The 22,280-nt window shown below is 37.9% G+C and overlaps 1 protein-coding gene across 15 annotated transcripts in view; it reads right to left on the reverse strand.

Annotated features, from left to right (window-relative positions):
* Window positions 1-1,208: 1,208 nt before the first annotated feature.
* Window positions 1,209-22,280, reverse strand: part of SYNJ1 (synaptojanin 1) — a 59,120-nt gene continuing 38,048 nt past the window's right edge. For 4 of the 15 annotated variants that reach the window (XM_072327142.1, XM_072327139.1, XM_072327143.1 and 1 more), the window contains exons 22-33: window positions 21,752-21,830; window positions 20,247-20,409; window positions 19,161-19,367; window positions 18,624-18,752; window positions 17,981-18,019; window positions 12,646-12,693; window positions 11,371-11,409; window positions 11,206-11,276; window positions 9,605-9,713; window positions 8,599-8,819; window positions 6,638-6,661; window positions 1,209-4,398 (exon numbers count right to left, since the gene is read on the reverse strand). In XM_072327142.1, coding sequence (XP_072183243.1) covers window positions 6,641-6,661; window positions 8,599-8,819; window positions 9,605-9,713; window positions 11,206-11,276; window positions 11,371-11,409; window positions 12,646-12,693; window positions 17,981-18,019; window positions 18,624-18,752; window positions 19,161-19,367; window positions 20,247-20,409; window positions 21,752-21,830 — 1,126 coding nt within the window. In that variant the 3' untranslated portion in view covers window positions 1,209-4,398; window positions 6,638-6,640. Of the gene's footprint in view, window positions 4,399-6,637; window positions 6,662-8,598; window positions 8,826-9,604; window positions 9,714-11,205; window positions 11,277-11,370; window positions 11,410-12,645; window positions 12,694-17,980; window positions 18,020-18,623; window positions 18,753-19,160; window positions 19,368-20,246; window positions 20,410-21,751; window positions 21,831-22,280 lie in introns of all 15 variants that reach the window. The other 11 variants (XM_072327140.1, XM_072327136.1, XM_072327141.1 and 8 more) reach the window with 7 other exon arrangements.

Raw genomic sequence — 22,280 nt, forward strand, 5'->3', positions numbered from 1 at the left:
GGGAGCAGCTGTGTGTGCAGGCAGTGTCCACCATGTCAGCAGTCTCTCAGACGCCGCTCTGTAGGTCTGACTGGAAAATCACCAAGTGTATTTTCCTGATGGCAGAAATGGGAGATGTAGGATTTCATTCCTATGCTGTTACTTGATGTTTTAGAAGTCTAGAAAGCAATCTAAGAATGTCAGTGGTGTTCTCTAAGCCATTTAAATCATGTCTTTCTCTACAGAGTCAAGTGCTCTATCTGTAAGGGAGAGGTTAGAGCCAGAGAGGGTGTCTGGATGCAGGACTCAAATGTATGCTAACTTTTAGATTGAAAAGCCTAACTTCAAGGGTAGAACAGGAACATGTACCAGAGTCTGCCCCAGCATGGAACAACCCTGGGTGTTTGTACAGACTGGGGGATGAGGGACCACAGAGCCTTATGGAGAAAGATCTGAGGGTTCTGATTGATGGTAAGTTGAATCTGAGACAGCAGTGTGCCCTGGCAGCAAAAGAACCAACAGTATATACATGGTGAACAGTCTAAAGGGGTAAGAATAAGAGGAGCACCTCGGTGTGCTCAGTGCAGAGCAGAGGAGCTGAGGGGAGGCCTGATGGCGGCTGCAGCTCCTGACAGGGAGCGGAGGGGCAGCGCTGAGCTCTGCTCTGTGTGACAGCGACAGGGCCCGAGGGAACGGCATGGAGCTGTGCCAGGGGAGGGGCAGCTGGGGGGCAGGGAAAGGGGCTGCACCACAGGGCGGTGGGCATGGAACGGGATGCACAGGGCTGTGGGCACGGCCCCAATTGCCGTTGTTCAAGGAGAGGTTGGACACCACTCAGACAGAGGGTTTGAATTTTAGGTGGTGCTGTATGGACCCCAGAGTTGGATTCAGTTCTTGCAGGTTGCTTCTAACCTGGGATATTCTGTGATCCTATTAAGCAGGGACCACCACGCCAATAGCCAAGGCAGCACAGTGCAGAGAGAGGCAAGGCAGTGGTTGGGGTCTCCCTGTCTGTTCAATTTGGAGCCTGGCCCCTGGGGCATAGGGTGGGCTGCAGCTGGCCTTCAGCAGCACCAGGAAAGGCCTAGCCTTCACTTACGAATTTCGTACACCCACAGGATCATGGAAGAAAAGCACTGCTGGAGTGATCTCTAACCCAGAGAGACAACTGCGAGCTGCTCTGGTAAATAGAGCCCCAGGAAAGCATCCAGCACAATAAAAGAAAAAGGTAAATCCTTAAGGGCAGGTATGTTTATTTTGTTAATACAACACCGCCTTCCACAGGGTATATACGGAATGTTGTACGCCACTGAGTTTCAATACTGCAGTTCTGTAAAGTATACAGCCATAGATATTGTGTGCCACAAGCAATAAAACTGTTACATTTAACAGAGCAGTTTACCACAGGGAACATGGAATTTGTGTAAATGTGTTGAGCGTTTCTATTTTTAATTCTTAGTATGTTCAGAACTTCTGCTAGTAATTCTTTTCGTTAATACACGTTACAGTGGTTAGCAATATATATACATACACACAACTACAATTTTGGAGCAGTTCTCGTGATCTTTGTGGTACTTTGCTGTCCATCTCCGTAATCCTGTATAGTGCAGAGGTGCTGTATACCAGGTGCATTTTAGACAGTAGTTTTCAATCACTGTAATTAAATATTCAACAGAGAACATATTTATCACGTTTAACTCCCACTAGGAAAAAGTTTCCCCCCCAAAAAAAATGTTTTGCTAATGTAAGAATATACCAAAACACTGATCACACAGATGTTTATAGCAACAGTGTAAAACAAGGTAATCCACATACCGAAGCACAAAGGTTAGAGTACCACTGCTGTTCAAAATGTACAAGTACTGTTTAATGAGCTGAACAGAAGAAAAAAGAAAAAGCACAATATAAGATTCACTACAGTCACTCCTCTATCCAACTGCAGCTCGTGGCTAACCAGACAGTGTCAAAGGAAAAATGGGTTGTTTTATAAATAACCTTTCAATTGCGTTTGAGAATTTATAAAAAGCACTGTCATCGTGTATTTTGCTGCTATAAATATAATGCTGATATGTTGAGTTTCAGTCACTGGCTTTGCAGAACCACTACGGCTTGTTTGCAAGTAAAGCCAATGAGTGCAGTAGGCGGGTGTTTGCAGTCTCCCAAGAGATGACAACATTGTGCCACATTCAGCTTTTGGTGGAAGTACACAACTGCGTATAAAAGTTATGTGCCAAGATAGCATGAATTGTAAGGAGAATGGCTGGGGAGGGGTTTAGCATGTGTAAGTAGAGCTAAGGAGATCAGTTGTTTTAAATTGCCTCAAGATAACAAAATACCGCATTTTATGTAAGGTCGCGTGAGCTTTAGAAAACATAAGAGCACAGAGTTGTCTTTTTATAGCATTAAATGCAGAACAGTGACTTAGGCTTTGCTGGCCTCAAAGCAGCACCAAAAACGGGACGGTCACCCTGTGGGGGACGAAGGGTCACTTGTTTAGTTTAACTGCAGAAGTGACAGAGTGATATCTTGCAGCTCAGAGAAACGTTCTCTTCTTTGAAGGCAAGGCTTTGAAAATACAGCAGTAAGTACAACGGTAGACAGGAAGGATGCTGGCAGGACAGCTCGAACGTGTAAGATAACTTCCCCTCTGCTGCTGTACCATGACTGCCAGTTCCTTCACCCAGGTCTTCCTGTAGGACAAGAAAGCCCTTCCAACAACATGAAAGAAGAGTGGGATGAGCTGATGGCAGTATGTTGTCTGCAACTGGTAAAAGACTGCTTGCTTTATCAAAATTCAAGGGGATTTTTTCCAGAGGTTGAAGGAAAACTTCTGTCAGTTGTTTCCAATTTGTGGGGGAAGAAAAGAAAAAATATTTTAAAATAGCAGTGAATAAATGGATGATATGGAACAGTAATTCTGACCTAATGATGGTGAATATATGTCACGATAATATTTAACAGCTGAAATGTACCGACGCAGAAAATTAAAGTCAAATACTGAATATATTAATATACAAAGTATTGTTTGTATTTTGAAATTAAGCTATTCTTGTTGTGCCTCAAATTCAAATATAAGCCTTACAAATCTCCATAGCTTCTGTTATAAATTAACTTCTAAACAATACTTGTCAACATTCAAATCTCAATAAACTTTGGCAGCTCTTTGGTAAATACTTATAAATAGCAATTAACAAAACAGTAAAAAGGGAGCGGGAAGGATACCAGCAGGGAGCCCCCTTTATTGAAATTCCACAAAGGGGAACAGAACAGAGGGAGCTCCCTCGGCAAAAACTATTTCCAAGATTGGTATATTTTACTGAGATTAGTAGCTCATCCTTCTTTCTTTTCCGTCTATTCATATACTACCACGTTGGGATTTTAATAAACTTCACACCATTTTTTTGTGCTCTACCATATATACATATTCAAAATTTATACACAAATAATAGTGGCTGTTTACGAGTAAAGTTTCAGTGCATTTGCCAAGTAATTATTGCACACAGAATAATCTCAAATGCCCAATTATTCTACTGGATAACGATATAACCTCTTATATTTTTTGAAGATCTATCTTTCTGTAAAATCTTGCGTTGGTGACACCTTAGGTGCCAAAGAAGTGAAAGGATCTGCAGGGGATCTGTTGCTGGTTAGTCTCGATGGGACAGGAGGTGCAGGCGGTCTTCTTGCTGGCATCGTATAGAAACAATCAGTAGAACTTTTATTCCAGTCATTACCAAAGGTAAAGTCTGAACCAAGAAAAGTATTTTGTTCAGTGCCCAGCAAATCTGGAGATCCAGCTGACTTCCTGGAACCGATTTGCTTAAAATCTGGAACACTTTTAGATGGCTTTAGCTTTCCGTGGAAATTCTCATCCTCCTCATCAAACGTTACCCATCCTTTTGGCTGTACGTTTTTAACCATGAGAGATCTGCTTCGCAAGCAAAAACTGTTTTCAGGTGCATCAACAGAAAATACAGGCTTGCTCATATTAGAACCGGAGGGATTTAGAGAAGGGAAAGGATTGAAAGCGGCGTGTCCTTCCTGTAAATGTGAAGTTATTTCAGATTCTCGAGTTTCTGTTCTAAATGGGTTTCCAGCATTAAGTGTTCTTTCAGTGAATGGATTTGTGCGGTTCAGTCCAGTAACAAATGGATTTGGAGAGCTGCGCGTGTGTTCCTGGGATATGTTAGGGGTTGGAGCAGGAGGCATTGCTGGCATGCAACTTACAGTATTCAAAGTATCATTTCTTTGTGTTGCGGAAGGCAACTGCATCGATTCCTTTTGGTTTAAGGTTGGAACAGCTGACATTTGAGCAGATGTCTGCATCTTTGACACAAGCAGCTGAAATGACAAATCTTCAAAAGGGTCGCTATTTAACTGTGTTTCAAGCTTAGTGCCATAGGTTCCATTTGTTTTAATCTGGAAAGAAAACAAGGTGCTTAGTAATCACATTTTGAAGATAACACCAACTCCCCATTTCTCAGTTCTATGAGAAGAAAAGAAGCTCTTGGGCTTAAACTGAAACTTCAATACAACTTGGCTGCAACTTGTACAATGTACTCATTGTAGAACGATTGCTTCTTTTCTGGAACAAAATAAAACCCCTTACCTCCTTTTCGAAAGAAAAGCTTCCTAGTAGCTATAGTTAACTCCCCATCCCACAGCTTTATGCAGCTCAGAACCCTGGGCAGAAGCTCTGTTGGATGTGGTATTGGAAACTCTTCAAGAAACTTGGGCAATTGCGCTATATTCTAAACAAGTGATAACCCAGCACAGATGTGAAAGGAAAAGCTCTGTTTTTCACTGTTGGAGAGTTTCTAACATGGATGTTAAAAGCAATATTTAAGCATCACAATGGAAGAGAAAATTAGTGTTATTAGTGTGTGCACTTTAGGCATCTCTATGTAGACATCTATTTTGTAGGCATCTCCAGTGCTTCTTGACGTGTGAAGCTACCATCATCATCTTTGTCAGGATGGAAAGAAACTTTCTTTTAAAACGCATTATGATTTTAAAATGGCAAGTTATCATTGTTTAGAATAAGACCAAATGGAGAAAACCAGTTTTCTCCACGAGCCTTCCTTATCTTTTAAAACCAAACTTTTAAACAACAATGTAATTATTATACCTTGTTCCAACTGTCCAAAAAAGGCAGAATATTTATTACCTACAGATTGTCTGAGTCGCTACACCGACAGAACAAAGTTTGGAGTTCCACCTTATTAAGCTAAACGAAGCAATTAAGGTTGTTAAAATCACTTCTGAGAGTTCCAATATCACAAACAGCTCTGTCATTTTAACACATTGCTTTAATATACCAAACCAGCTCAGATCTTTCGCATGAAAATTGTTAACTACTGTTTCATTGAACTAGGATGCTAGCTAAAACTATCAACTGAAATACAGTATTATTAAGTAGCCCAATCTCAGTCTTTGCAAAAATGTTTTTATTGCATTTTTTTGGCAGTAGTTTGAAGCATGTCTCCATGCATCCACTTACTAATATAAAAAATTGGAAGATTCAGTTTAGAGACTCTCAGCACTGACAAAAATACTAAAGTTTTGTGCTTTTACCAGAACAACATTAGTTACATGCATCTCTGGTGTTACTAAGCCAGAGAGTTTCTAAAACAGATGAAGCCTAAGATTACCAAACCATGAACAGAATTGTTCACCTCATAAGGACACAGCGTTTCAGAAAACAGTACTAAAACGAAGACATCAAGTAACAGAGGGGAAATATGTAAAACACTGAACTGTAGAACGAATCCAAATTGAATGCAGTTGGTTAAATCCTATGTTCATTCACCAAGTCATCAAAAAGTATAAAAATCCTAAAGAAACTATGAATCCCAATTGTTTTTTATAGTAGGCAAAATTTGGTCTGAATAATTCTGGAAACATCTACTTCTAAATTGTCCAATGTATAACAGCATTTTAATTGTAACATTCAGCTCATTTTACTATGGGTAATAGTAAGATCTCTGTTCTTTGAGAAATGTGAATCATAGAACCAGCATTACTCAGGTTGGTAAAGACCTTAAAGATCATCAGCCACAACCTAACCATACTATCCTAACTAACAACCCTCTGCTAAATCATGTCCCTGAGCACCACATCCAAATGGTTTTTAAACACATCCAGGCACGGTGACTCAACCACCTCCCAGGGGAGCCTATTCCACTGCTTAACTACCCTTGCTGTAAAGAAGTTTTTCCTGATATCCAAACTAAACCTCCCCTGGTGCAACTTGAGGCCATTTCCCCTCGTCCTGATACCTGTCACCAGTGAGAAGAGACCAACCCTGCTCTCTGCAATCACTTTTCAAAACACCTACTTGTTTCTTTGTTTTTCCAAATAGACTCCAAATAGACTATGAGCAGCAGATCCAGACTAAACAGCATATGTAAGATCTAATTGTTTCATTAAAAGTAATGAAGCAAAAATTTTTGCTACGCCGCTAGTAAATACAGTTAACAATATCATTTTTACTGCATTATGAAAAGAAAAAGCAAACTATAGTATGAGAGTCAATCCATTAATGTGGACAGGTGATTTTAATGTGGATGAGACTGCAGATGTATGAAAAGCAGATTCATACATCTTTTCTGCTTGAACAGATGGAGACCACATACAATATTGGTAAATAGGCAGATACCTGTTACCCTGACGGTTGCTCCTGCTTGTGAAAGAGAAACAGACATCAAAGGAAAGAACATTAGGGAGAAAATCCAAGTAACAAAGCAATCTCATGACAAAAATACTTTGTTTTAACATTTTTTTGGTGATATGAAAATGAAATAAAAATATTTGTTAAAAAACACTTCAATGATTTAAAATTCCTGTTATATTTTACTGAAATATCTGTAAGCTTTACCATTAAGAGTCCAAAAACCCAGCTCAAGCCAATTCTAAGTTTATTTCCATACGAACATTCATTGTGCAGCTGACTCGTGCTTGTTTGTGGATAACAGTCTATATAGAAATTTGCATACGGGTGGTCTAATTCTAATCATTCAATAATATAAAAAGCACTACAGCCTCCTTCTGGGAACTGCGTTGATAGAACATTCCAGCTACAGCAATAGCTTTTGAATCTGAAAAACTATAAAGACTTCTCACCTATCAAATCTTCCTAATTTGAAATAAATAAATCCTCTCTATTTACAGTAACTACTTTGATCGTTTAATGTATTTCTTCACAATCTATGAAGTCCCAAATATGCACTCTGTATAGAAGCAATTATTTTTATAAAGGAAAAATTTAGTTTCTTAAATATCACAGTCTATCTCTGAATCAAAGGATGGGCTTGGAATCCACTGCCCCTGAACAGACACTACATTTATTTAAACGCCTTTCCTCAGAAAATTTCATATTTGTAAATGGCAATAAAAAAAAATAAAAAATGAAAGAAACATCATTTAACTGAACTCTTAAAAGAAAAACAAAAAAGAAAAACAGAAAAAAAGAGATTAAAAACTCTAAGTTGGAGACAATAAGCAAAGCTCAAAGTGGGCTTTCCTTGCGATTGCACAGCGTGTGGTAGCCACAGAAGTTTGACTGTGGAGACAATTATGGCTACCTGAACTAGTTTTAAACTGTTTGGATTATTGTTAACAACACAGCTATGGCATTAGGCGGCTCAAAAACCCGTTGACAGTGTTTTTAAGCATACTTCTGATTGCTGTGTATATGCACAGGTGAATGTCATTTCACAGTCATTTTGAAAGAACTGCTTGCTTTCACAAAACTTAAAACTACATTTGGAAGGTGCAAGGCTTTCAAAAGCAACACAATGCTATCTGCTTCTATTCATGACAGTGGTACATTCTCAAGTACCTTATGCCTACATGTATATTCTCTGCTGTCAAAACTTCATGCTTTCTAGCAAATTCCACAGGTCCTGATTTTCTACCTATATATTCAAAAACATTCCCCTTCTTTGGTCAACGTTTCAAAACAAAAAAAAATTTAACAGGTAAAGAGAGAGGTTCAGCAGAAAGAAAGGAAAAGGATTTGAAAATGTTCTAATAGAATTCAAAATCATCATCTCAGGGAGGCTGCTGTGCTGTTGTACAAAATAGGTATTGCCGAACAGCTTTTCTGAAAGCGGGCTTTGGGTGTAGAGATGAGGTAAGATCTAAAATGCTGATGTAAAACTTATGTAGTCATAAATATCCACAGCTGAGTGTAGGCTAAAAACACCAACACACTGCCAGCAAAAAAAAAAAAAAGTGATTTACTCTTGATAGTAACATGGCACAAAAATATCAGCTTCAATGAATGTGCAATTTTACACAAGTGGGGATTATCTGGCCTAGCATCTGATGCTGTAGAAATACCACTGGCCTTTAGTGAAGAAGATTAGATGCGACAACATAATTGTAATAACAATTTGTTCATAAGTTGTAGGTCTGTTAAATCTTAAGTTAAAAGTTTCGTATTCAAGATTAGTTATCTACAAGACAATACAAAAGCCATTAAGTACTATTCAACCAGACACTGCTTTATGGATCCAATCTTTTGACCTTTTTACTTGTTTGAGTTTCTCATTTTCTCAGTACAGACTTTTAATTTGCTTAGTGAAAAAACAAATAGACTTTTTTTTTTAAACTTACTTGCTGCTGTGAAGGAGCAGATTCAGAAGGCAAAGTGTGGGATGATCGGCTGCGAGGAGGTGGTTGTGGGGGTGGTTCCAGACTCGGTGGGGCACTTGTCTGAGGTGGATGGGATGCCACAGGTATCAAAGGCTCTTGCATCTTTAGCGCAGGTGGTGGCTGAGTCACGGGCTGGGCAGGAGCAGCCTGAGGCTTTAGTGGTTCAGGAAGCAATGGAGAGCCTGCAACTATATTTTCAGTATTGTTCAATGAAAAGAATTGTTATAGAAACTTCAAAAATGGCATGAATGAGAATGTGTGGATGTGGAAGTGCCAAACAGGAACTGCAGCAATAGTGGCTGCAAGAAAAATCAGGTATTCTAGAACAAAAGTCAAAAGCCCAGCATATCTCCTTTAAAAAAATATTACTCCAGATAGAAAGCGGAGCCGGAAGATGTGCTATTCTTTACTGTACTTCAGTTACATTTTAAGTATATTTTTGATGTCACTACTATAAAGTGCGTATTTTGACGTTAGCGCACACACGCACACACACATACACACAAAAACGTTAAAAAATCCTTTATCTTTCAATTTAGGAAGTGAAACGTAATTCCTATGCCAAATAATATGATTATAGAGCAACTGCTGCAGAAAATAATCCATGATAAACACCTCTGATCAGAGAGGCTGATAAGCCTAGACCAGAACGTAGCAATCCAATATAAGAGTTTCTCTTGTTGGAATCAATCTTGTGAGCCCAGCCTTCCTCCAATGCTACCTACTATCTGGTAAAGGTTTTCAATACTGGTTGATGATCAGCACTAATACAGACCATTAGATATTATTGCATTTGAAAACCTTCATTTGTAGTAAAAAATGAAGACATCTGTGAAAAATGAAGACTGCAAAACATTGAAACCAGAGACAGTACCTCTTGATCAAACAGTGACATTTAGATTTAACGTCTAAGTGTGTATACACACACACGCATGCACACACACACTTCAGAAGAAATAAAACTTACCCCTTGGTGGTTCAGCTGGTTTGGTTTGAGGTTCAGGTGTTGGTCTTCCACCAGAGGGGCGGACATGGCTTTGCGGTGCACTAATAACTCCAGCTCGAGGTGGAATAGTCTAATAACAGGAAAAGAGAAAGGACTGTAAATTCAACTTCAAATCTGCAGTCATCTACTACTACTTGACTCATGATAATTAGGGGTTGTGAAAAACGAGTTCTTTGGTAATAGTCGTTGAGCTATTTTTTCATGCATATATACAAGTAGAGAATACTTTCCTCAAAATATTACAAGTGTTCAAGTCAAAGCAAAGGATTTTTACAAGTCTTCTACTCTGTACAATATTTGCCAGCATAACAACATTTAAATCACTTACTATTTTGTCACAATTAGTAACTGAATTTGACCTGTGAAATATTAAAACAAAAAAACAACAAGAACTTCATTTTTTAAGTACCTTATTTAGTAAGCACACACTGATAATGCTGTCAACACAGGCTGTAGATACTCTCTACTGTTTGGGCTGTAACAATAGCCTGCTATTCATAAACAGCAGCTATAGCCAGATCTACTTACAGAAGTTCCAAGACACGGATAAGAGACTATAGTAATTTCTTTTAACAAATATAAGTTTGCTAATTGGAAAAAAATTACTCTGGTTCCCCAGCAAGAAGGATTAGTGAAACATACATTCTGAATCAGCGGAAGGCTGGAGTCTTCCCAAAGAAGCTTATATGCCAAGAATAAAATTATTCTCTCAAAACAAAGTAAAAGAACCTACGTGTGTATTTAAATAGAAACAGGAAACTACTGTAGATTACAGCTCTGGAGCTGAATGAGTTACTAACGCTTGAAAGCCAAATGTAAAGCACTAGAATAAAAACAACAGATTTCAGCAAAAAATAATTATCACGAGACAAGATAATGTAAGAGTTGCTTCCTCCAGAATTTTGTGTGCGTTATATATTCTCCCACAGAAGTGAATAAAGATACATGCTCTAGAAATGGTTTTCAGAGCTAATCCACAATTATTTACACAAAATATGCAAATAAACTTTACCACTTGAAAACTTGAATATTTGAAGTATTATACTTGAGGCTATTTTTAATAGATGTACATACTGTACTTTGAAAGCTTCTTCTTATATCTGAATCATCATGCTTGGCTGAGTCTACGTAACAGTGATCTCATGCTTCATGCCACATAACCTCTGAAATACTTAACTTCGCTTTCATTGCTAAGATACGTGTCACCAGGCTTCATTTTTTAATTTTATTTTTTTTAATGTTTAGAAAGCAGGCAGTACGATTAAATTCCAAAAGTCAAACTGAAAGTTATGCACTAAAACAAAGAGAAACTAAGCCAAAAATAATCCTCCGGACCACTTGGATGGGAAACAGTGCGTGCAGCGGTTACTGTCCCTGGTGCTGAAAGCTATGAAAGAAAATGCTGCCCAAAAAACAACCTGAGGAAAGGATGACATGTCAGCTCAGAAATCTGGAAAAGGGTCGAGCTTAAGCTTGAAAAACAAAGCGTCTCTTTGACACACCACCAGTGTAATGAAGTGTAGAAATGCAAAAGGAAAATGATTTTGAGAAAGAATGCATACCGGTCGAGCAGTAGCATATCCAGCAGTTCCTGCACTTGAAAATCCAGTTGAAGGTGGAGGCTGACTACGAACTGGAACAGATATTAGAAACCACTGACTTAGAATATATTTCAACATCAACTTATTTCTGTATTATTATTAGTACAAAGCATGTGTCTGTGTTACCTAAGTTATCTTTTCTTTGTGTTCCAGGACTTTTTTGTGCTTTGCAGCATGGGAAAAAAAATCAGATTATCTTTGTTAGATACAAACAGGTATTATACAGTAATGGTGCATTATCACTAATAGAAACAGGAGCAAAGAGACATTAGTGATTTGAGTTATTGTACATTAGAGTCTATCAATCAGCTAAACTGTTATACTAGTGCACTCTTACCCCACACTGTACCTGTGAAGTAATTTGACCCTTCTAATTACCAGTTAAGTCAAATCACCTCCTGTTTGTTGCAAGCTAAAGATGTCGACTTGTACAGGTACCCTGTGTTCTGAACCTTGCTAGAAGCAGTTGTTTTCTTTGTAGTATATCCTGTAGATATTCTAACAGCAGTCTTTAAAACAAAGAGAACTCTTATAACATACTAATTCAAAAAATCACATGATCAGAAGTGTACATCTGTAATTAAACATGATCCAGCAATCTGAAGGGTCTACATCAAATTTTCTGAACCTACTCTCTTCACTTATAGGATAAATATATTGTAGCACCAACCTCAACATTTACACGCAGGTGCTCATGACCTTGTATTCAACATTCAAGTTGTGAAGTGCAAGATATGAAAAAGTTACCTTTACTTCAGATAAGTGCACAATTTCTAACAGGATAAGAGGTTTCAGGTTTGTGTTTCTGTTGTCTATTTCCCAGGAAGGTAAATCACCACATCAGTTAGAATAACTGGAAGGAATACTCTGTGGTGCGTAAGACACTTTATCAAATCAGCTTCCAGATGGCAGACAATCCTGCTTTCTTAAAACCAGTTAGAATGAGTGTCTGGGTCTAGTCCTCAGTAGATACATATATATATATATATATAAAGAGATAAAATATTAAATTCTAGGCTAAATTATTTGAATGGAAATTTCTGTCGATATACATGAATGTGTAGTTCTTTATGAAAAAATCTAGATTCCTAGTTTAGTTACAGATGTAGTACTTATTCCAGCTATCAGTCTGTTACATCTTCTTTGAGAGTCTGCCTTGAAAGTATTCTTGATTAGTGCAGTTTTCATTTCATTTTTTTGTAATTGAAGACTGCCTTTATACCAATTCACACCATCACTGGTAAAGCAACTCACATTTCTGAAAAGTATGTTAAATAAAAGAAAAAAAAATACCCTATATAATAAATGCCTTAATGAAATTGCCTTTAGTATCACAAGAACCATATCGCTCAGGTATTAAAATTGAAATTCATTTCCAGAATACAAAAATTGTTATGTTACCTTCTACTTCTCTCTTAGCTACCCCAGGACTGGGAGGAGCTCCAAGACCTTTTCAGAGAAAGAAGAGAAGCTGTACATTGCATAAGAAAAGCAGTAGATTGAGAAAGTAAAAACAGAAAGGATACTGCCCCAAGACAGCTCTATATCATTTAAAAATGGCCTAGCTAGATTGTAGGTGCTTACAGAAGAACTGTTTGGAGCAGCATGGAGAAACCGGACTGATAGGAATTAGAGACCAAGAAACACTTTAAACTACAGTTGAAAAAGATTGCAGTTTCTTCAGTATATGCTCTCCACAATCTTTTATAAATTCAGAATGATATAAAATGTAATTCTTGTAATTTTTCTTAATCAAAACAGATATCTATACTCCAACACTTGAAAGCAAACATCATCACTTATACTGAGCAGCATTAGGCTTGCTTCTGAGAATTTGGGAGAATACTATATATTTCTGACAAGGCTACATCTGAATGAACAAATTAATGGAATAAATCAGGTTTGCATTTTATATAGTGTATTCTATTGTACAGAATTATATCATTATATCCAAGCAGCACTCTGTACACCAGAAAACTGTATCAACTCACATAGAGAATATCTGCAGTTAGATGTGGAAGTTCACACTGAGAGAAAGAAGATTCTCAATCATGAATAATCACACTGAATTATTTTGATTCTGTGATATGATCAGGCACACATGGAGTCCATAAGCTTATATGATAAAAACAAAGCAGGGCATAATAACACCAAATGGTAAGAAAAGGAGGAATCCTTAAGGCGTGCATATAGGAGTAAGTAAAAGTAATATCTGGTGACTCTCAAGTGGCTTTAGCATAGTTGAGAAGAAGGGAGCTAGCATTCAAGAAGACTACCTTAAAAGCAACTTTTGCCTTAGCAATGATACAGACTCATGTGTTTTTCTCATCATGTGCCAATGTGTGGTATCTGCTCAGGAGCTCTTTATGATATAGGAAGAGTGCTATGAGTTTTGTCACATATGGGTTGAAGTGTCACTCAGAGTAGGAAGATTAAAGGCTGCAGATGAGGCTGCTATGTGACTATCTTCAGAGATGCCAAATATCTGGTTTTGATGAACATCTGGTTCCAAGGTGTTCAGTACTGGCACATTACATATTCTGGGTGAGTTCCAGGTTCTGCCAATTAACCTTACATTTCCATTGCAAAAGTTTCTGACAGCAAACTTCTCAGAGAGAAACAGCACTGCAGAGGGATGAACAAAAAATGTAGGAGGATACAAAATGAAATGTCATTGCTTTTATATACTTACACATATTACATATGTATGTATGTATGTATGTATATGTATATATATATATATACACACACTACCCAAGGGTGCACTGAGGAATATAGACTGTAGTAACCTAGAGACTATTAGAGATCTACCTGCTAACTGGAGAAAAGACAGGGTAGTGGAGAGCACTCCCATGGAGTACAGGATACTCTTCTGACCCTAACTGTTCCTTCCAGAGTACTGATGGAAATGGACACAATAAAGCCTCTCCAGGAGCAGGGTTAGGGTTACAAAGCTCACCTCAGCCCATACTTTGATATCTTCAGGACTGTCTTGTTAAGTAAATTTTGTCCTATGCAAGATTATTAATAAAGTCAACTCCTTTCAAATGAAGAAACGGGGAGAACCTCTTAGCCATAAGCACATAGACCTGTGTTCCTATGCTGATGCATCATATAGCTCGAAAACTCTAATTGCAGCTTGATATAGTATTTTGCAGGTAAATATACCACACAGTTGTTTAACAACAGAGTTTTAAGGAAAGCAGTTTGATTTATAAAAAAATAAATCTGTAACTTATGCCCTGACATCTTTTAAACAGAACTGCATGTTTTGCAAAGATTACATTTACACATTAGCTTAATGGAACATAAAACAACTCCAACCTTTCATTAAATTGAATGCGTGGGTATGTATATATGTGTGCATATACATACACACGCACAAATGTGGGGCCTATATACATATACAGTCACATACAAAAATACCTATAGATAGATAGATAGATAGACATAGGTCCTGAACCTGGGTAGGGGCAATCTGAAGCACAAATACAGGCTGATGGGGAGAGAATGCATTCAGAGCAGCTTTGAAGAGAAGGGCTGGGAGGCTGAAAAAGTCAGCATGGGCAGGAAACTTGCACTTGGAGCTCAGAATCTCTGCTGCATCCTAGGCAGCATCAAGAAAAGCATGATCAGCAGGGCAAAGGAAGTGACCATCGACTTCTACTCTACTCTTATGAGACTCCATCTGGAGCACAGTATCCAGGCCTGGGCAACCCAGCACAAGAAAGATGTGGAGTTGTCGGAGCGAGTCCAGAGGAAGGCACAAAGATGATCAGAGGGCTGGAGAGTGAGACTGTGAGACAGTGAGACTGTTCTCTTTGCAACAGTTGTAGTTTCCATGGAAAAAAAATAGGAGACATTACTTTTGGAGTGACCTTTGTGTACGCATCCCAAGGCAATTCCTGTTCACTCAGTGCAGCCCAGGCAAGACAAAAGGTTGGACAACCATGGGTGAGATGTTAGAAGGAAATCCTTTCCTCAGAGGGTAGTGAGGTGCTGGCACAGCTGCCCAGAGGAGCTGTGGTGTCCCATCCCTGAAGGCGCTCAAGGCCAGGTTGGATGGGACCCTGGGCAGCCTGAGCTGGTGGGAGATATCTCTCTTCATGGCAGGGTATTGGAATAAGGTGATCTTTAAGATTACTTCCAACCCAAACCATTTTAAGATCCCGTGTATGTGTATCTGAGAAATCTAGGCTATTTGTTTACATTTGAACAGTGCAATAACTGCTTTATCATTAAGGCTTTTTGTTTCCTCTGTTGCAGAACACTTCTTCAGCAGGAGAGGAAGAAAAGTTCAATATTTTCTCTAAACCATTAAAAATATCTTCTTCAAAATGACTGTAATGTCCCACATTCCAATGTACTCAAACAACCTTAGCTCTATTTAAAAAAAGTGACAGGAAAAATAAAGACATTGAATGGCTCTTGAAAGGTTTTAAATGTGTGACTGTAAATATCAATGCACGCTAACCAGTATTTGCTGCTTAGGTGCATTTGCTTTCACATCTTAGCATATTTGCATTTCTCTGCATATCAACCTTGCTACTATATTTTCTAGGTTTATAATCTTTATATAGAGGATAATCGCAGCAAAGAGCTTACACTCGTTACCCAAATGATTGCATATACTGAAGATGCTGTGCATTCTTTCAGTCTTAACCCTGTTCTAATAGATTAAACCAATGATAAAAGACAACCATCAGCCTTCCTTGCATTTATCAGGAAATGTCTGAGTATCTCTATTAAAGGGAAAAACAAGCAAAACAAATCATGAACTTCAGGTAACTGACAATAGCCTCCCTCATTTTAAATATTTCCTAAGAATTTATAATGCAGTACAGCATCTTAATTTTGAACTATAAACAATTGAGAGCTTATAGAATTCTCAAAATGACATTAGCAGGCAAAAAATCCACACTTTGCAAACCTCTACAGTTAACATGTAATTTTGGATGGGTTATTACTTAAAATCTGAATTACTTCTGATATAAAGCATAACCAAATTCTAAAAAACCTCTAGATGCCCAAAACAGTCCCATCTTGAATGCATACTGAGCCATGAGAAGAAACTTGATGGGCACTGAAGGGATTGAAGCTCTCAGAATAAAAGGTTATGGGGAAAAAAAAACCCTAACATTTAAAATGCATGACATTTCAAAGATATGAACAATGTCATTTTGCATGTGCTACAGAAGTTGAACACTTCCACAGGACACGGGTATTTTCACAGTGTTTTAGGAGCCTGCATTCTAGATAAGAGAAACGGATGCCATTTACACAAGCACTATGACATTTACGCTCTGCTTCCACTCCCGTGCTAGCTTCCTTTGGACTAAGCTCAGGTACCGCTGAAAAGCAAAGCATCATGCCTTACAAATGTACTCGATGAATGGAAAGCATAGGAGACAGAAAAAGTAGGATGAGCTTTCTGTCAGAATAATATTTGGAAAAAAAAGAATATACTACACTTCTCTAAAAGATTGCATAAAAAGCAAGTTTTATGCAAGCTGTAACTCTTGATGCTAAGTGACACTGGAAAAGAGAAAGAAATGAAGGCTAGTCTTTGCACAACTGACATGCACTCTCACTGATCTCACTAATGTTGTGCATTCTGTATATATTGTTTTCTAAAGCTTTGGCATAATAACCCCCTATTCTCAATATTATCTAAGCACTGTGCACATCTCTGGCCCCACATCAGAATAAGTCATTTGTAGACTATGTGAAATGATTACTTCATTTAGAATTGTTGTCACCAAAAAATCTTATTTCCTTCCAATTGACTGGAAATACTTGAACAGCCATTAAGAAAGTATTCCAAAGACTTGCTGTATCCCATGTATTAATGAACTGATTTAAGTCCCTGCAGGACATCTCAATTACAGGACAAGTGACAAAAAGAGACAGAGATTAGTTTCAAGAAGCATTCCGAGAGTGGGTGAGTTGTTATAATGTGAAAAAGCAGATTAAACCGGAAGAAAATAAAACCAACCCAAAGAGTTTATAAGGCCCTCAGCATTATTAAAAGGAAAGGAATTACGGGAGAATTACTTCAGGATCTTGTTTCTTTGTAGACTTGTAGCTCTTGAGTGCCTTTAAAGTAACTGCATGAATTCCTTTGCTAAATTTGTACTGCTGAATTACACATCAGTTCCAAGAAGTACAGATGATGATCTTTCACGTGTCTAGAAAAGGCTTAGGTGCACATTTGGATACTTGGAAATAGCAAATAAACTACACAGATGTGAGTGTTCAGCCCAGAAACATATACAGCTCAGTGCTTTGCAGTTCTTTGCTAATGCTGATTATCCGGGGGAAATCTGGCCAGACTTTAGCAGCAGTTTCAATTTGAGCAATTAAAGGATAATTGCTCCAAGCAGCTACAATCACAACTCACTTCACAATACGCCTTATCATGAACAGCAAGGGAAAAAAAATAAATAAATCTGTGTCTTTCACAACCACCAATGAAACAGCTTTCATTGAAAAGCTAGTTGGGTATGCTGTGATAAGGACAAAAAATGAGATAGAAACACAGAACAGTGCTAATCTGACTACAGCGTACCAAAGTCAAGTGCAATTCAACAGGGGATACAAATATTGGGAAATGAAAATGAATAATTTTTCAATACAAATATAATTTCTGCCTTTGGACATCAATATTAAGTATTGTCACAAGAGACCATTGAGATTTTGCTATTTAGTCATATTTGAAAACAATTAAAATCGTTACCTCCAAACTCCTTTCTAGCAGGTGCAGGACTCCTACCGCCTTACAGTATTTAAGAAATGAATGCAGCAATAATGACAAATACCAGTGTAGTGAGAGGGAAGAAAAAGAATGAGAAAGTTAAAAATGATGAGGGTCAGTGTGTTAGTAATCATGCTGCCCGTATGCTTCTGGACATCCAGTTCCTCTTAACACTGAATTGTTTACATTTTCAGATGATCCAGATGAATACCATATTAAGAACTCAGATATGATAAAGTACTGATGTCAACGAATGGAATACAAATCAGTGATTTCATACGTTTCTTTATCTTTTGTATAAAAAATTAAGATGCTATACAAAAATGAAAATGCTGATTAAATAATGCTATGGGAAGCCCATGTTTTAGAGCTGTAAAAATCAGTCTGTAAGCATTATAAAACTTATTCATTAAATAAAATAGTAATTAAATGGTGCTGGAAAATGCTGTTACCTCAACATCATAATTTTGCTACTAAATCTATCAACTTTAATCTTATTTAAAAACCTCTGGTGAGGTTGTATTGAGCCCCAGACCATACGCACTTTGGGTCTGGAACTTCAAAGCTCATCTCATAGAGACAAAACAAAATATTCCCGATCTCCCAATATGTGTCACCACATTACCTGATGGTGGAGGTGGCCTCTGCGGTGGAGCAGGACGTGCAGGAGGAGCAACAGGACGAGGCGGTGGAGGGCGCTTGGGCTCCAAGGTCTGAGAAGTGTCTTTCTGCTGGGTACCAAGTTGAGCTTCATCTAAAGAACATGGCAGAACACAGTGCAAAAATTAATCACTTGCACATTCTATTCACAGTTAAGCTTCTGTAATAATAAATTACTTCCACAGAAAGGACGGTCAGCTCTCAGAAGTACAAATGCAGTAATATAGAAGTAGCGCTGAGGTTTGGGGAGAGGAGAAATAAAATTAAGCCAACAGTGAAAACAAGCCAATTTTTGTCTACTGTGCTTTCACAAGTATATGCTTTTCAAGATTGAGGTGGTTTACCCAAGGCTACATATACGTAAAATGCAATGAGAAGAATAGCCTTTTTTATTACTCTAAAAGGGCTATTAAAAATTATCTACAAGCATGTATTCTGCCACTAGGCCATTCCACTGCCACACTGTACAGTAACAGAGGAAGCTAAGCAACATAATACACACTGTGCACGGAAACTGGTGGTCCGGGAGTTTTTGCTGGGGCTCGGCTCGGTCTCACTGGAAGAGCAGGTCCATCTGACAGTGTAGGGGACTGACAGGGACTGGAACGTGGTGAGGAGCTTGGGGAGGTTCCAAGGCCAGAGCTTGAGGTTGGCTGCAAGTGCTGAGGAAGGATTTCTTCTACTTCAGCACTATAGTCATCAATGTCACCTAGATAACAGCGACCCAGAAAAGAAAAAGAGCATGTCAAATTAAGGGAGCTATAGTTATTTATTTTCAAAAGTGGGAAAATTATCAGCTGGCTGTGGAGGTGGGATTTTCTGCAAAAAGCCCTCGAGTTTCTCAAGGAATTTGCTCAAGGAATGCAATACCACAAGAAGTGTCACCAGGCAAGGTGCCTGTGGCATATGTTCAGCAGAAAAACTGAGAAAGTACATAGATAAAAAACATGCAAGTGAAGAAAAGCAAATTGCAAAGGTGTGACAGATGCAACAGTGATATTCAGCAGCTCAAGGATTCCATGACAAAAGTGCTGATGAAAAAAACAAGAAAACAGAAGCAAGGAAATAGAAAGCAGCAGATGAATGCTGAAGACAAGCCTGTTCCGAAGATAAACAGAGGATGAAGCCTTCTTCATCCAGTTGATAATTGCCTGCCTTTAAAAAGTTCATCAGGTGCTAGGAGTGGTAAAGCATATCAATACTTAGCATGGGAGCTCATTAGTCCTATCTGTTATATGGCCAAAAAATAATTGCTTTGTAACCTGATTTTGGATATCCTGCTTATAGTGTGTCTCCATAGAAATTAAAAGCTGCCTGAATGAAGTGATCCCTGTGACAGTACAGGGTCAAGTAAAAAGGATAAGAAGGAGTGAGTAAATTAGTAAAACCTACACATACAGTGCCTACAGTGCAAACTGCTAGCAGAAATGGCGATGCTCAATAAGTTGGCAAGATACTATTGGAAATTAAAAGCTTTTTAATTACCTATTTCTGCTATGGAAATGCTTGTTAAATTACAGCAGTATTAAATTAACTAAATTAGTTAGAACTATAAACATCTCAAAAATAGTATTATATTCCAACAAACCTTCCATATCATAGTCTGCAGTAACCTCAGCATCTTCACAAAGCAAAGTGGAGCTTGTTGACGAAGGCAGCCCAACATTAATCTTCTCTAGATTCATTTCATCCTCCAAACTTCTGATCCAGTCAGGATTTTTTAAACTTATGTTTATAATCCTTCCTAGTATCTGAATTGTCACAAAGGAACAAATAAAACAAATTTGTTAAAAATGGGGATATTAAAATTCAGTATTCTGCATTAAAAAAAGAAGAGAATAAAACTAGGAAAACTATCACAAGTAAAGTTATCAGAATTGATGGGACCAAACAACAACAGTGACATTTCACTTCATTTTTTCTAATTAAGTGCATCTACATAGTTTAAACCATAAGGTCCTGGGGTAACCTGATGTAGCTGCGCATATCCTCATTCATTGCAGGGCAGTTGGACTAGAGACCTTCAGCAGCCCCTTCCAACTATGAAGTCTATCATTAATTACAACTACTTAATGTTTTTCTAAAGTAAACCAGAGAACTTTGCCTATCAAGAACTTCCCTTTTCAGTTAATGGGAAAGCTTCTGGTTTCTTTGTCCTGACAGAAAGATTACTTTTAGTAAAGGAAAATAAATTTCCTATTAAACTATATTAACGAAGTCATTATTAGACTGGTAAACAAAAAAATCGTTCTGCAAAATGGTACATGACAAAGAGCCCCTACAGTACATGGATTGTTGGTGAAAATCTCAGCAGACATTAAGATCCATCTGCAAATATCACCCTACAGAATCTAAGTTTTAACAGGAGTGTAGTTGAGTAAAAATTTGCGCATGAAAACTTAACATTTTTTATAAAAACAAAATACTGGCCCTAGAGAGGTCAAAGAGCTGCAATCGCTTAGATATGTCAGTATTTCAACATGTCAGTACTTCAATACAGGAACACTCACTTCTTGCGGAGAGTAGGCTATAAAAATGATCATAGAATCACCAAGGTTGGAAAAGACCTACAAGATCATCCAGTCCAACCGTTGACCTATTACCAATAGCTCCCACTAAACCATGTCCCTCAACACAACATCCAGTCTTTCCTTGAACACCCCCAGGGTCGGTGACTCCACCACTTCCCTGGGCAGTCCATTCCAGTGCCTGACTACCCTTTCTGAGAAGTAATACCTCCTAATGATGAACTAGTTCCTGCTACAAATGTTGAGGTAAAAGCTGTGCTATGTAAACCATTAAAGAATAAAAATAAAGTTAAAAAAAATAAATCCTTTTTTGATGAAGATACCCCTAAACACAGGATCTTAATTTTCTTAATAGTCCTTATCCCAAAACTAAACTGATCTTATGAGTTCCTTATACTGGTTTTTGAAAGACAGTATAAATGCTATGAGGCTATCAAAAAGCAAAAACAAGACTAGATGCAGCAGTCTAGTGTGGAGCATGACAATCTTGTAAATATCAAACCAAAAACAAAGCACTGCTTAAAAATAGTCCTGGTATAAGAAAGTTTAGTAATTTTTACATTACCTCAGTACCGTTCAAATTCATAACGTTCAAAGCAGAGCTTCCTTCCAAAAACGTTACCCACATCTTGTCTGCCACAAATCTGCAAAGTCCATTGATAAATACTTCAGAAATGAAAGGTAAAATTCTTTTATCCTACCTATGATCCGTTAAGACCCTTTAAGCTAAGGGGCTTCAGAGGCACAGGAAAAAACATTTTTCAATGATTCACTTGATGGTCAAGGTTTTTTGGTTTTGTTTTTTAAAAATTCAAGTGTATATGTATATACATATGTATTTATACAGGCAAATAAAGCTTTAGCAAATTGACCCTTAGGGGGAAAGAAGGCAGAAGAAACTGATAGATAGTACACAAAAACTACTGTCCTTTTAAGATTATATAGCTACAGTTATACAGTTTACATTCAAAACTAACTGTGATGCTAGAGGTTAGGTATTTGTATCAGGCGTTCCATATTAGATCAAGCTGTGCACTTGGGACCATGCTCTTAGGGTTCTAGAAAAAGTCAATGAGTTCCATTAACAGCTAAGT

The sequence above is a fragment of the Excalfactoria chinensis genome, chromosome 1, assembly GCF_039878825.1.
Source record: "Excalfactoria chinensis isolate bCotChi1 chromosome 1, bCotChi1.hap2, whole genome shotgun sequence".
NCBI lineage: Eukaryota > Metazoa > Chordata > Aves > Galliformes > Phasianidae > Excalfactoria > Excalfactoria chinensis.